The sequence below is a fragment of the Juglans regia genome, chromosome 1 (assembly GCF_001411555.2).
Source record: "Juglans regia cultivar Chandler chromosome 1, Walnut 2.0, whole genome shotgun sequence".
Taxonomy (NCBI): Eukaryota; Viridiplantae; Streptophyta; class Magnoliopsida; order Fagales; family Juglandaceae; genus Juglans; species Juglans regia.
In genome coordinates, this window is record NC_049901.1 from 7429461 (window position 1) to 7443454 (window position 13994).

The 13994-nt window shown below is 37.7% G+C and overlaps 1 protein-coding gene across 1 annotated transcript; it reads right to left on the bottom strand.

Moving 5' to 3' along the window:
• Positions 1–4516: 4516 nt before the first annotated feature.
• Positions 4517–7820, bottom strand: LOC108988235 (receptor-like protein kinase FERONIA). Its single transcript, XM_018961441.2, has one exon. The coding sequence runs from the start codon at positions 7474–7476 to the stop codon at positions 4825–4827; it is 2652 nt and encodes an 883-aa protein (XP_018816986.1). The 5' UTR covers positions 7477–7820; the 3' UTR covers positions 4517–4824.
• Between the last annotated feature and the right edge of the window lie 6174 nt (positions 7821–13994).

The window sequence follows — 13994 nt, forward strand, 5'->3', positions numbered from 1 at the left end:
TTAATATATAATATAAATAATATATAAAAAATTTAAAAATATATATCGATTTAATTTAATTTAATTTAAAATAATTTTTAAAATATAAAAATCGATACCGAGTTAGAACTGGATTCGATCCGATTCAACCGATTTATTTTACATCCCTAACAGCAACTGCTACAGGTGTAATTACTACTCTGCGGGCCACCAACCTCCATTTAAATTCATTAATTGCGTATTCGATCATTGATGACTCTCAAAGTCTTGGTAAAGTCTTGTTGGGATAAATCCAAAAGGATTTTAATGAGTGGACCCGTCTATCACACACTCGGGCGTAACTTCAACTTGACCTTCCAAAGTTGGATCAACAAAATCGTCAAGGGAAATGAATCATGACGATGCATGCATTCTCACAAAAGCTGTCGATTCTTTTTGTTTTATTTAATTCTTAAGAAATTATTTTTAAATGAGTTTATAAATTTTCTTTAAAATAAATTAAAATATATATATATATATATATATAAAATTACAATTTTACGTTTCTCTATAAAAATCTTACGGGGATTCTTTCATCAAACTTCCATTGCATCTACTTTTCCGGGCAAGCTCTGTGAGGCTCACGTGCCGCTTCTCTTCAATACGGATTATGGGTGGCTTCGCAGACACTACTCCACATGTGATGACACCAAATCAAGCCTCGGATTTCTCCATCAATTGTTGACGTCCGTAATACATTTGATCTAGCATTAATCGGGTGGAATAGATTCGAGGGTTAAAGGTTAAAATTTTGACTGAGGATTTTTTTTTTTAATTTTAATTCTAATTTTTACATGATATATTTATTTAAAAAAAATTCATATCGTTTTATAAAATAAAATTATTGATTAAGATTTTATATTCATTATTTTCAATAAAGTTTTATAAAAGATTATATCAAAATCTTTTATGAATACCTAAAAATTAAATTTTATTATTTATAATCTTGAAATTATATATTAGGCTAATAATTATAAAAGAAAAGTATATTTTTAAAATGAGAATACTTAAAATAATTATTATGTGGAGACAATTTTAAAACTAATAATGACATAATATCTATTTGATAGTTGTGATGTTCTCTTATTGAGTTAATTTTTCTTATGGACTCATTGAGTTAATTAATTTTTTTGAATTGGGTATTTTTTTTTTTTTTTACCTTTCAAAAAATTTTACTTGAATGTCACGCCCGTCTTTCAAAAATAAAGCAAAAAGAGTGAATTATTCTCCACACACGTGAGGAGGGCAAACTCAAAACCACAATTGAGGGACAATCTAGGCTTTTTTTTTCCTTCTTTCTTTTTAGCCTTTCCAACGGTGGAAACTGGACACATTGGCTTATATTTTGTATAATAATCCTTCCACTCATCATTCTTATACTATATTTGATTTTTTATTTTTATTTTTATTTTATTCTTGTTAAACTCAAGAAATTTTTCTATTCATAATCTATATACCAAACATTTAATAAGGAAAAAAAATTATATGTCGTATATAGTATAAAAATGATTAGTAGAATTCTTCTTTAAACATTCTAAAATCAGAGATCTTAGACCACCCATTCCCTAATTGACACGTTAATAGATATATTTTTTTCAAAATATATTGAAGAAATTGTTGCATTGTCGTCCCATGTGTGTGGCGGCCAAGTACCAACCATAAGGGAGACAAATCCCTAACACAAACTCGACCATTTCGTGGTGTCAAGAACCTAGCTGGTACATCCACTACGGGTGGTGGTGATGTTTTGTTTAATTTAATTAAAAAAATCAAAATTAGTTTTTAAATTATAAACTTGTTTACTTTTTCTTTAAAAAATATTATTTTAAAAAATGATTGTAGAGGGAAAATTCTCACCCTCGCCTCTGGCTTGGGCCTAGGCAAGAAGGTGAAATCCATCTTGACCTAAATCGCTCCTATGGCCCCAGAAATCACCAACAAAATCCGGCCTATGAGTAGTATTAAGGGAAAGGGAATACCCACGAGCGGGAAACAAGTCCTCCCCCAAGAGAGGGGGGGGGGGGGGCATGAAATAGGACACGTCAACCTTAATACCCTCCTACGACAACTACTATTTAAAAATCTAAGTCAGCAAGTGAATGGAGACCAAAGACAATCTTCCATTCCCTAACGATAAGGATGAGAAGTGACTGTAACAATCGTCTGCCACGAAACACTACCTGGGGAGCCATGCTACATTAATGGCACTAGCTCAGAAGCCATGTCGCATTAAAGACCGTAGTCTGGCAACTGTGAGTGTAACGCTGACACCTGACACAGGGTACAGAATGTTCCCCCAATACCTCGTATAAAAGCTCGATTCTACATACGAATAATCTCTCTGAACATTCTAATTATGAGATAATCCTCCAAAGAAGGAAGACTGACTTTGGCATCGAAGGCTCCCAGGACCGCCACCGAGCCCACCTTCATCTCTGTGTTGCAGGTAGCAGGATTTCAACTCAAATTGTTGGAATTTAGCTAAGGTGTACCAAATGTGTCATCCTGACTGGTTCACATGATTTCTATTAGCGCAAGGGGTTATTTCTAAAAACAAATACAGTGCTAACTTAAAATAGCCCAAAGGGCGAGGGTGTCCCATAAAACGTCGGGTCCAATCATTGATGCGGGAAAATTGCTGCTCCAAGCGGGCAACAATCTGCCCTTGGTGCTAGCAGAAGCTACACCAGTTTCCCTCATGCCTTAGCAAACTATGGGCAAGGAGGAATTCTCGAGCAGTAAGGTTTAGGTAGTCAATCTGTCTCGATCTCCTCCAGTGCCTTGCGCCAGAAGATACAACAACATTCCAGAATTCTCCACGAGTTGGGGTGGAGGTGTGAACGAGCCAAACAGAGGTAGTCCAGCACATCGCGGACCGGCCGACAGAAAGCAAGCCGTAGTCAATTGGAGAACATGGTAGAGTACAGTGCCACTGTCGTGGCATAACCCTCGAAATGTACGACCCTTTGACTGGCCTTGGGGACCTTGAATACGATGGAGTTTGGGACTCTGTAAGAGACCTTCAGTGACCTCAAGAAAGCCAAAGACACCTCCGACCTCTAGTTATGTCCCTCAAAGAGCTAGGACTAGGTATGGACCTCGGGGAGGTCCAAGCCCCCTAGAGTTTGTGAGGACTCCGACGGGTGAGCAGAGAGCGAATCCCGATGAACAGCATGAGAAGCATTCTTGGGAGCGATGGAAGAAAAGAGACTTGGTTGGAATGGAGCAGAAAGGAAGGAGCAAGAAGCAAGGAATGCAAGGGAACACAAGGATTCGAAGACTTCAAGAGAAAATGAAGGCAAACAGTCTAAGAATAGAAGGGGACTAGACTTAAATAGGTGTTCGCACCGTATGGACTTCCCAAGACAATGGGCTGACATGGGTATAGATCCCATGATTCCACAGCATGGAGCAACAAGGGAAGGAAACCATCAGCCACTACCTACACGGGCGCACTCAAGTGCACGTCAGTCTGTCAACGATGTGCCGTCAAAATGTCCTCGCAAATAGAAGAATACCTACCGTACCCATACGGTAATAAATGACGGGATAACTAGAGGTGATATTCTCCACCCATCTCTAGGTTGTGCCTAGGCAAGAAGTTGAAGCCCATCTCGGCTCGAATCGAAACTATGGGCCCAAGAATCACCAACAAAATCCAGCCTATGAGTTGTACTAGGGGAAAGGGAATACCCTTGCGTGAGAAGTAGTCTGGGAGGCGGGGGGGCAGATGGGACACGTCAACCCTAACACCCTCCAACTAGTAACTGAACAGAGATCACGGATAACCCTTCATTTCGTGACCATGAGGACAAGAAGTGACAACACTGATCGTCTGCCGTCGAGACGCCACCTGAGAAGCCACACCACCTTAGAAGCCATGTCACCTTAAATACCGTAGCTTGGCAATTGTGAGCATGTTGCTAACCCCTGACACAAGGTACAAAATGTTCCCCCAATACCTCATATAAAAGCCAGACTCCACATACGAATAATCTCTTTGAACATTCTAATTATGAGATAATCCTCTAAAGAAGGAAAATTGACTTTGGCATTGGAGGCTCCTAGGACCACCACCGAGCCCACCTTCACCTCTGTGTTGCAGGTAGCAGGATTTCAACTCAAATTGTTGAAACTTAGCTGAGGTGTATCAAACGTGTCATCCAGACTGGCTCACATGATTTCTATTAGCGGTGATAAACGGGAAAATAGATGGAGTATTCTATTTCTAATAAACTCAGCGCAAGGGGTTATTACTAAAAACAAGTACAGTACTAACTTAAAATAGCCCAAAGGACGGGGGTGTCCCATAAAAAAATCTCCTACCAATTATGATGTGTTTTCTAATTGAATTATCACTTGCACTTTCCACAACTCGTATAAACGATAACTCTCAAAAGTCAAAACTATCAAAAAGTTATCACGTACCTATCTATTAAGAACTTTCATCAAGATTTCGTAATGATATCTATTTTTTATCCGTCTCAATTGCTAAAATTAGAATAGAGCGTTATATAACAATCATAATTTTGATAGATCGGAAGAAAATTATTTCTCCGGGTGAGAGTCCAATCTAAACATTAACTTCTCTACCCGCAGTGGCCTCGGGTCCAGGCGCATTAAGTGGCCACATCTCTATGACCTTAAGCATCAATACATCATTATACTAAAACTAAAATCCTCACAATTTCAATCCATTTAAACTAATTTTGTGAGATACTCTGCCTCACTTCTCATCAAGTACCATCTTTCACTGTCCTCGTGCATGTATTCATAATGTCAAAAAACAAAGCCTTATAGAAGACATCATTTATTTGAATCCTTACAGATGCCGCTAAAACTTTGCTCTCCAATGCTTGTTGTGCTCATCTCGCTGTTGCTGGTTGTACTTGACATTTTCCAACTGCTACCACTAAATAAGTTACCACTATCATTACTCTTGTACTTGACAACATCATTCCTCTCCATTCCAGCCACATCAAGCCTGCCAACTTTGTCTATACTCTCCTGCAATTGCAATGCAAACTCAAGGCTCCACACTACATCATTCATCGACGGGCGTTCCACTCCATTGTCAAGCAAACAACTCAATGCGACCTCTCCAAATTTCTTCAAACATTCGGGCGCAACTTGACCCTTCAAAGTTTGATCAATAATTTGATCAAACTCTCCATTCCGAGAGCTTTGTCGAACCCATTCTGCAAGGCTCACTTGGTTCTTCTCTGCAGTACGGAATATGGGTGGTCTTGCACACAGCACTTCACACAGCACGACACCGAATGAGTATACATCAGATTTTTCTGTCAATTGTTGACGTCTGTAATATTCTGGATCCAAATATCCAAAGCTACCCTTGACAACAGTGCTGACATGGGTCTTAGACACGCTTGTGGGTCCCATTTTGGACAACCCAAAATCGGATACCTTGGCCACCCACTCCTCATCTAATAAGATGTTTGTCGTTTTCACATCACGATGAATGATCATTTGCTTTGCACCTGTGTGCAGGTAGTTCAACCCTTGTGCTGCACCAATACAGATCTGAAGTCTCTGCTTCCACGAGAGAGGAGGATTATTGCTATTATAAAGATGATCGCGGAGGGTGCCACGGGCCATGTAGTCGTACACGAGTATCATCTCATTGCGATCGTGACAATACCCAATCAGAGAAACAAGATGCGGGTGACGGAGTTGTGAGAGCATCTCTATCTCGGTCTCGAACTCAAGAGCCCCCTGTTCAGAACCAGGTACCAACCGCTTGATCGCTACAGAGTTGACACCACCATCAATGTACCCTTTGTACACGTTACCAAAACCACCCACACCAATAATCAAAAGATCATCGAAGTCTTTTGTTGCTGCTCTAATCTCCGCTAATGAAAAGCAACGACTGAGAGCGGCCGGTAAATATGACCTCCGGGTATTTGTTGACTCGGTCGTAGTGAACAAAAGTAGACCCCACCAGGTAGTTCTGTTAGTGGACCCCGATGCCACGTCACCCTTGCGCCTCTGGAAAATCAAGAATACGAGAATCGTCAGCACAATGCATCCGGAGACTCCAATCGCGGTAACGGCAATTATTGTTGTTCTATTTTTCTTCGAGTTCGTCTTTGACTGTCTTGGTGGCGAAACCCTTGGAGAGTTTGGAGGAAGTGGGTCGGAGTTTGGTCCGCCGAGATTGTCATTGATGCTTACTTTAAAGATTTCGACACCGTTCAAGATTGCATCTTGGAGAGAGGTCTCCCACTTTTGCGGTTCTGCTCCTATTGCGATATGGAGGTTCACTCTCTTTTCGCTTCCTTTACCTATCATCGAAACCGCGTAGTCTCTATACACTGGCATACCATTTCCACCACTCCAAAAAATTACGTCGGCTTTTTCCTCGGCGATTTGATTTGCTATGAAAATACGGAACGTTCTGTCTTTTACTTCAATAATATCGGGTTGAAACTCACAGAAGTGAAGCCTAATGAAGTAATCAAACCCAGAGTCAACAGGGAATTCCCAGGTGAGATTGTAGCTCAGGTTGATTATTGAGTCGTTCCCCAGAATTCGGGCAGTCCGATAGACATCTTCTGGTGCAGTGTATGCAGGTACCAATTTGGTAAACCGTAGTTTGATAGTTTCATTTGAAGGTTCAAAAAGTACTTTGTGTTCTTTCAAGTACTCGTAGTCATTACTCCATTTCCGGAACATTCCAGTGTCATTAGCGGGTGATATGAGGGGCCCTCCTACATTCAATCTGTATATCATCTCGAGAGAAGCGCTGTCTTTGATGCGATACCGGTTCTGGTGGCCGATGAAAGGAAAATATTCTTCAGCTGGAGTGTAATATAGATTAGTAGGCATCGACAAGATTTCAATTCCGTTGATGAAAGCATAGGCGTTAGATACGCTCGAAGATGGAATGAAGGTTATGTTCAACCTCTGATCTTCCTCAATGTTGACACAGTATTCTTTGTATAAGGTATCGCCGGAATCCCCATCGGTATCTGCCGTAAGTGAAGCGTTGAAGTTTCTAAGAAGAGTAAAACGACCAGCTTCGACAGAGAAGAGGGCATTAGAGCGGTCAAAGGTGGAGTAGAAAGCTGGGTAAAAGTGTAGTCTGAGGAATTTTTGGCCGGGAGTGACTTTGAATGTGTAAGTGAACGGAGAAAGAGAGAGCCGGGCAGTCTCAAAGGGTACTGTTTCGGCAGTGGAGGATTGTTCAACAGCACTAGCTGAAAGAGATGGCTGGTTTTTTGATACTTCAAGAGGGAGAAATCTTGAACTCACTTCTCCAATCCAGGTCCGATTATCTGCTGTAGTTGAATTGCCAGAGGAACCACAGTTGAGGAGGATGTTATCGACCGGAGCGTAAGGAGACGGCGAGTCACCTGCGAAGGTGCTTGCCAGGAAGTGCGGCAAGAAGACAAGACAGAGAGGGGTAAAAAGTACTGGTAAGAGCGTGGTGCTCATTGTATCAGTGCGAAAGACGCAGAGAAGAGGTAGTTGGCACAATTTTCCGATCTTCTCTATAAAAAAACACAAAACAAAGGCGAAAGGCAGAGATCAAGTACTGGCCGGCTGTAGGGGCATGCATGGATGGATGACTTGAAAAGTCTTCGGGAAAGGCCAGTTGAATATGATTTTCTTGGGACATCATGAAGTTTGGTGGAAAGAAACGTTTTTGTTTTTGTCTTCAATCAGAACAGTACCCCAGACCCCATCCCAGTGACTTGAGATTTACCATAACGCAACTGGAAGTCTGTGAAAACAAGGCGTTTTTTTAATATGAACTACGAAGAGCGTGTTTCATATGAATTACCAAAGCTTTTTATTTTTGAAGTTTTTTAGGACAGTGAGTTGAAGTTAGATGAAATGAAATGAGATGAGATGAGATAAAAATTAAAATTTAAATAAAATATTGTTAGAATATTATTTTTATTTTAAAATTTAAAAAAATTGAATTATTAATTGTATTTTATTTAAAAATTTAAAAAAATTATAATAATGATACGAGATGAAATAAAATTATCCAAACAAGACCTTAGTTTTGTCACGACAGAATATCTTAATTCCTTCGTACCCATAGCATTTATATCTGGTGATGAGTCACATGGTTATCCCATATGGTTACCATTTTTCATCTCCAACTAATCGTTTAAACCTTATTAATAAAAAAGGATTGTAATTTTGTATGTGTTTTAATATAAAATTCTGGAGACATTAGTGTTACAGTGTAGGTTTTACCGTTGGAGAATGATAATTATCGGGAACTAGGTGGAGAGATATGCGAGTTTATCACTAAAAGTGAAAAACTGATTAATCCAGACAAATCTTGCTTGGCCTTCAGCAAGATTTCTAGCCATACTATAAACATCAAAAGTGCGAAACGGCAATGAGACTTTTGTATTCTCCTCTTTTATATTCTAAATTATAAACTGCTATATGTACTTTCATGTTCTCCTATCAAACATCAAGTACTCTCAAACAAACACGAAACTTTTGTTTATTTTCTGGGCAGGAATCAGCAACACGTATTCTGGGAATTAATAATTCTATCTCTAAATTCATGATCGACTAGTTCTAATTACGGGAATATATATATTATAATTGAACACGACAGATATAATTAATTGAGGCGTGCAGATCATATATATTAGAAAAATAATTAAATAAATCAACTTTGGTTTGATCTGCAGATATGTTTCGTTGTCTAAATTCAAAAGTCTTCGAATATATTTGATTGAAGTGAAGAAGAAACTGATTCATATGACGTCATTTGTTTCAAAGTCCTTTTCTTGTAATAAAAGTCTGATTAGGAGGAAAAAACCAAAGCAATATGCTTGTCTATCTCAACCATATATTAAGTTCAATCATGTAGTGAGGACCATCACAATAACGAGTAATCACAACAAGACAATCTTTAAGTAGATCTACGTACAAGATCATGTTCTAACTTAGTTGAATAAAGAAATTATATATAGGTAATCTAACCAATTTATCCCCTCAATAAATAAATATATTCATATACTAAACTTGAAGAAACAAAATTAAGATGGAACTTGCCCCATTCAGGATGGAATGGATCTTTAGGCAACTTGTTATCTGCAAACTCCGTTCCAAAAATCAAGAATATATTCATATATGTCATTCCATATATATCTGCGTATACAAGCCATGACCCACCATTGTATGAAGAATTTGTATGACAAGATGCAACTCCATCAGGTCCTATTTAGTCCATCTTTGACGGTCTTCAAATGCAATATATGTAACTAAACTGAACTATGAAGTAAAACTTTGAACAGGTAAAACTGGATGAGAAGAAAAGAACACACTTGTAGATCTTAAGCGCTTCTATTGCAACGACGCAGGATACTGATACTGGATGTCCAGAATAAGTAAATCCATCATATGAGAGAAAAACCTGAAAGAGAAAGCATATACGGTCATATACTAAATAACTATCAACGTGAGAGACTTACTCACGAGTGTTCAATGCATGTATGACTTCTGATACTTCAGGCTCACAAGTACAGCTCCAATGGACATATATGCAGAAGAAAGGGCCTGGGATTTGAGGTTCTATCTCTGGGTTTAATTATATCCCAACTTTACCTTTGCAAGGGACACAAGGTCTGGTTTTATGTTGTACTTGTCGCACCCAAACATTGTGCCCAGCCTTCAAAATACACCAATTATCTAAGAAAAAAACATATATGAACAAATCAGGTCTTATAATATTAGGATACAAATAAAGATCGTATGCATACATATATAGGGAAATATAAGAAACAGATCAGAGTAAGTACTACCTCGTCCGCAATAAAAAGAATGTCATATTTCTTTACGTACAACAGCTTGAATCTGCATCAAATATGAAACATTTTATGGTCTAATGTGTCTAATGTGTCGTATTTGAGGTTGGCTATAATACTGTTAATCTGGGTCGAGTTTTTTTCGGGCCCAATCCAAAACTCAGAAAACTAGATTTTGGTTCTGAGTTTCCGGCCGAAACAAATAGGATTGCAAAACCTGGGTATACTCATTCTATATACAAAATTTTAAATCCGGAATTTTATTTTATTATTTTTTTCAGTTTGAATGTTTTTTTTTTTTTTCTTTTTCCTTTCTTTGTCTTTGTGGGGGCATTGTCGGCTTGTCCTTAGGGGCTGTCAACATTGATGTCAAATTGGGAACTTTTATAGTCCCGTTTATTTTATTTATTGATTGTAGTCCAGGGGACCCTAATAAATGAACTTTAATAAGACGGACAACATAGCAGCAACTTGATGATGTAAACGGCAATGAGACCAAATTCCCTCGGCCCAACCCAACCCAACGCCACACGCATCTTCATCACTTTCTACTTTCTTGAGCAAAGAAGTCTGAAATCGACGGCAAATGCCGCCTTGTTTTTTAGATTCAAAGTTCGGAAAGGCTGGCCTTTCGTTTCTCCAATTTCTCTTGCCAGTTAAAAAGTCAAGCATTCAAACCCAGATATGAATTGATATCAAAATATGAATTGAAAAAAAAAAAAGCGGGTTCAACTCGGAACCCGTAATCCAGATTTTAAAAAACTCGAATTCATTCGGGTTCTGGCCCAAATTTAAAATCTAGATTCCGGTCGGGCTACATCTGAGTTCTTGGATTGGAATTCGAATGAACAGTCCTAATTGAATATAATTTTTTGAAAAATGTTAGCCATACAGTTCTTTTTACAATAATTTATATAATTATATTTAAATAAAATACATTTTTATAAAATAGCTTATAAAAGTAACATGACTTTGCATTTCAAGAAAAGTATAAAGAATTATAACTGCCAATATATAACTACTACCTTTCATATTACACAAAATTACAAACTTAAAAGAAATGTTAGAAAATTTATATCCATCTTTACTGTATAATTAAGAGGTGCAAGATTATAGTTTTCCACCAAATTATGTTAGGACAAATTTTCTCTAACCCTTTCAAAAACTTACCATTCATCCCTTGAACAAGTAAGACGCACGTATTAATCTTTTTAAATATAATGATTTTCTAATTTATCCCTTATAAACATATTTTGTACAAGTGAAGTGAGGTTGGGTAGGATTATTCGCTTGTTTCGAAGTCAAAAGGAAATATAATATATATATATATATATGAGAATTGTTAGTAGTTACAGATATAAAAGGATTATAAAAATACAAATATATAAACTCATATAGTTTTATGGGATTTGTTAGATCTATTTTATAATAAAAATAACTTTATAATATAATGTGTAAGGAGCTTTCCCCCCTCTATCCTAGCCGGCCTAAAAAGGACAACTAAAGGAATAACAAACGAAGGCCCATCCCCGAATGAATAGACTCTTCGGCTCGACCCACGAGTAGGCCCCCTTGGACACAACCTCTATAAGGGAGCATATTGCAGGGGATGAGACTCACCGTCCTAGAAACCCCTCTAATAGCATCCAGTCCTTGAGTACCTATTCACGTAAAAGGATGGGAAGTAGGGGGACTGTCGATCCTCTAACAGGGAGACATAGATGGACCACCAAGGGCACCAGTAAGGTAAGGCAAGTCTGGAAACTACGCTGTATTAATAGCACCACTATCCGAGTTACACGCTACATCAATGACACCGTCGTTAAGGCACACAACATTAAATGACTCTGACAAAATGAACAATAAAAAGGATACGGACTCCATGGGAGCAGACACGATCTGTCCTGCCCAGACTCCCAGTATAAATAGCAACATCTAGGTACGTCTGATTCATAGACTATTTCATTATTTACAAACTTTCAAAATACTCTACTAACTTTGGCATTGGAGACTCTCGGCCCCAAGGACACCCTCTCCCAGTGTCTTTCTTCTCTATTTTTGCAAGTCTAGCTCTGAATATCTGAGTTGTTGGAATCTGATCCAAAGACGTACGAAATACGATGTTAACATGATGTAATATCAATTTGTGAATATATTTTTATATAAGAGTAGTATAAGCTGCCGCCCAGCAATGATAATTGGGCGTGCCACCTAGCACAAAAGTCTTTTTATTTTTTCTTCCTTTTCCTTTTCATATTTTTTTAACATATTTAAATATTTTTAAAAAATAAAAAAAGACGCCAATACACTAAGTCTGTGTTTGGATGTTGAGCTAGATTGAGTTTTTTATGAATAATAATTAGTTGAGATGGTAAAGTGAGTTTTGTGGAATCCACCTAAGATGAATTTAAATGTGTTTGGATGTTAAGATGAGTTTATATGTTTGTTTTTATGAAAAGTTGAAAAAGGTTGTGGATCCCACGTGTAAAAAAAATGTTGAAATGAAAAAGATTGTAGGTCCAACGTGTAAAGAAGTTTTGAGTTGAGGTAAGTTTAGTAATTTGAGAGTTCGGAGTTTGGATGTTAAACTTAGTTTAAAATTAAATTAAATTGAGTTGAACTCATATGAGTTTAACAACCACACGAGGCTTAAATGTTACTTTCTTAATCATTAAGTAAAAAAGAATTAAATACATAAGTGGTCAAAGGGAGGAGCAAACTCAGACAGCATACTAACATTTCTCTGTGTAATTCTTTATAATTTTAGTATTTTCCTATGTGCATACACTCATATTATTATAACTATTAGTGGCTCAACGTGTGAGGCACGTTTGCCCATTGGGAAGAAAAAGAAAATCCGAACATAAAAGTCCTCTGTTGTAGAAGCAAATAATAGCACAAATTGATTAAAAAATGTATTCATTACATACAATATAAAGGTGCTGGTATTAAAGTTGTAATAGCTTAGAACATAGCAAATTACTTCATTTCGGTATTCTGTGCAGGTAGATTTCAATGCATATTATGCAGCAGCTATCAGTCATCTTCAACTATAACAGACAATAGCTAGTTATTTTCTCTTTCGGGTTCTTCAAGTTTTCAACCATTTTTCCTTGGTTTATTAATCAATTATAGCTATACAACATCTAGAAATGATTGCTAATGTTACAAAGGTATATTTTCATTCATATCAAAAACAGACCTTTGGTACAGAGTATATATCAATGTATAGAGCCCCACTAATCAAGCTAATCATATCTCGACTATAACTAATTTACAGCTATACAAAAAACTAGAATAGGAAAGAATCACCTAGACTAATTACACATATCTCGGTCCTCCATTTCAGCACTCCCCCTCAAGTTAGTGCATAGATGTCGCACATGCCCGACTTGTCCACAAATTGAGAGAATACTCGATTTGAAACTACCTTGGTGAGAATATCGGCTAACTGATCTTCGGATCGAATTTTTGGTAGCTCCACAATCTTCTCATCCAACTTCTCTTTAATGAAGAATTTGTCCACCTCCACGTGTTTTGTACGATCATGTTAAACCAGATTATGAGTAATGTCACATGCTGCTTTATTGTCACAATATAGTTGGATCGGTTGTGTTGGTGAATAGCCCAAATCTGTTAGGAGGAGTCGGAGCCATAGTGCTTCACAAATTCTGAGCGCCATTCCTCTAAACTTAGCTTTGGCACTTGAACGTGCAGCAATATTCTGTTTCTTGCTTTTCCACGTAACAAGGTTTCTTCCAACAAATGTGAAATATCTTGAAGTAGATCGTCTGTCATCAATTGCTCCAGCCCATGCATCGGGAGAGAATTTTTCACCAGCCGTAGAGCCAAATTTGGGGCCACTCTTACCATTCTGGATAAGGTACTTGGCAGCGTACCCTTTCAACTTATGAGGTGCAATCCCACGATCATTGAAAGTCAAAGTTGTGAGTAACTATTTTAATAATAATATACAACCACCATGAGTAGTAATGATAAGTTAAACTTCAAGTAAAATAATTTATCACAGGTTGCAAATGATAGATTCAAGACATTTGGTATATCCATCCCCAATGTGCGGAAGAAATCCATCTTGTTCTACAAAGTGTGCCCATTGATTCAAAATCCTATTCTCAGTACCAATCATTGCAGCACGTCTCATAAGAATGCATC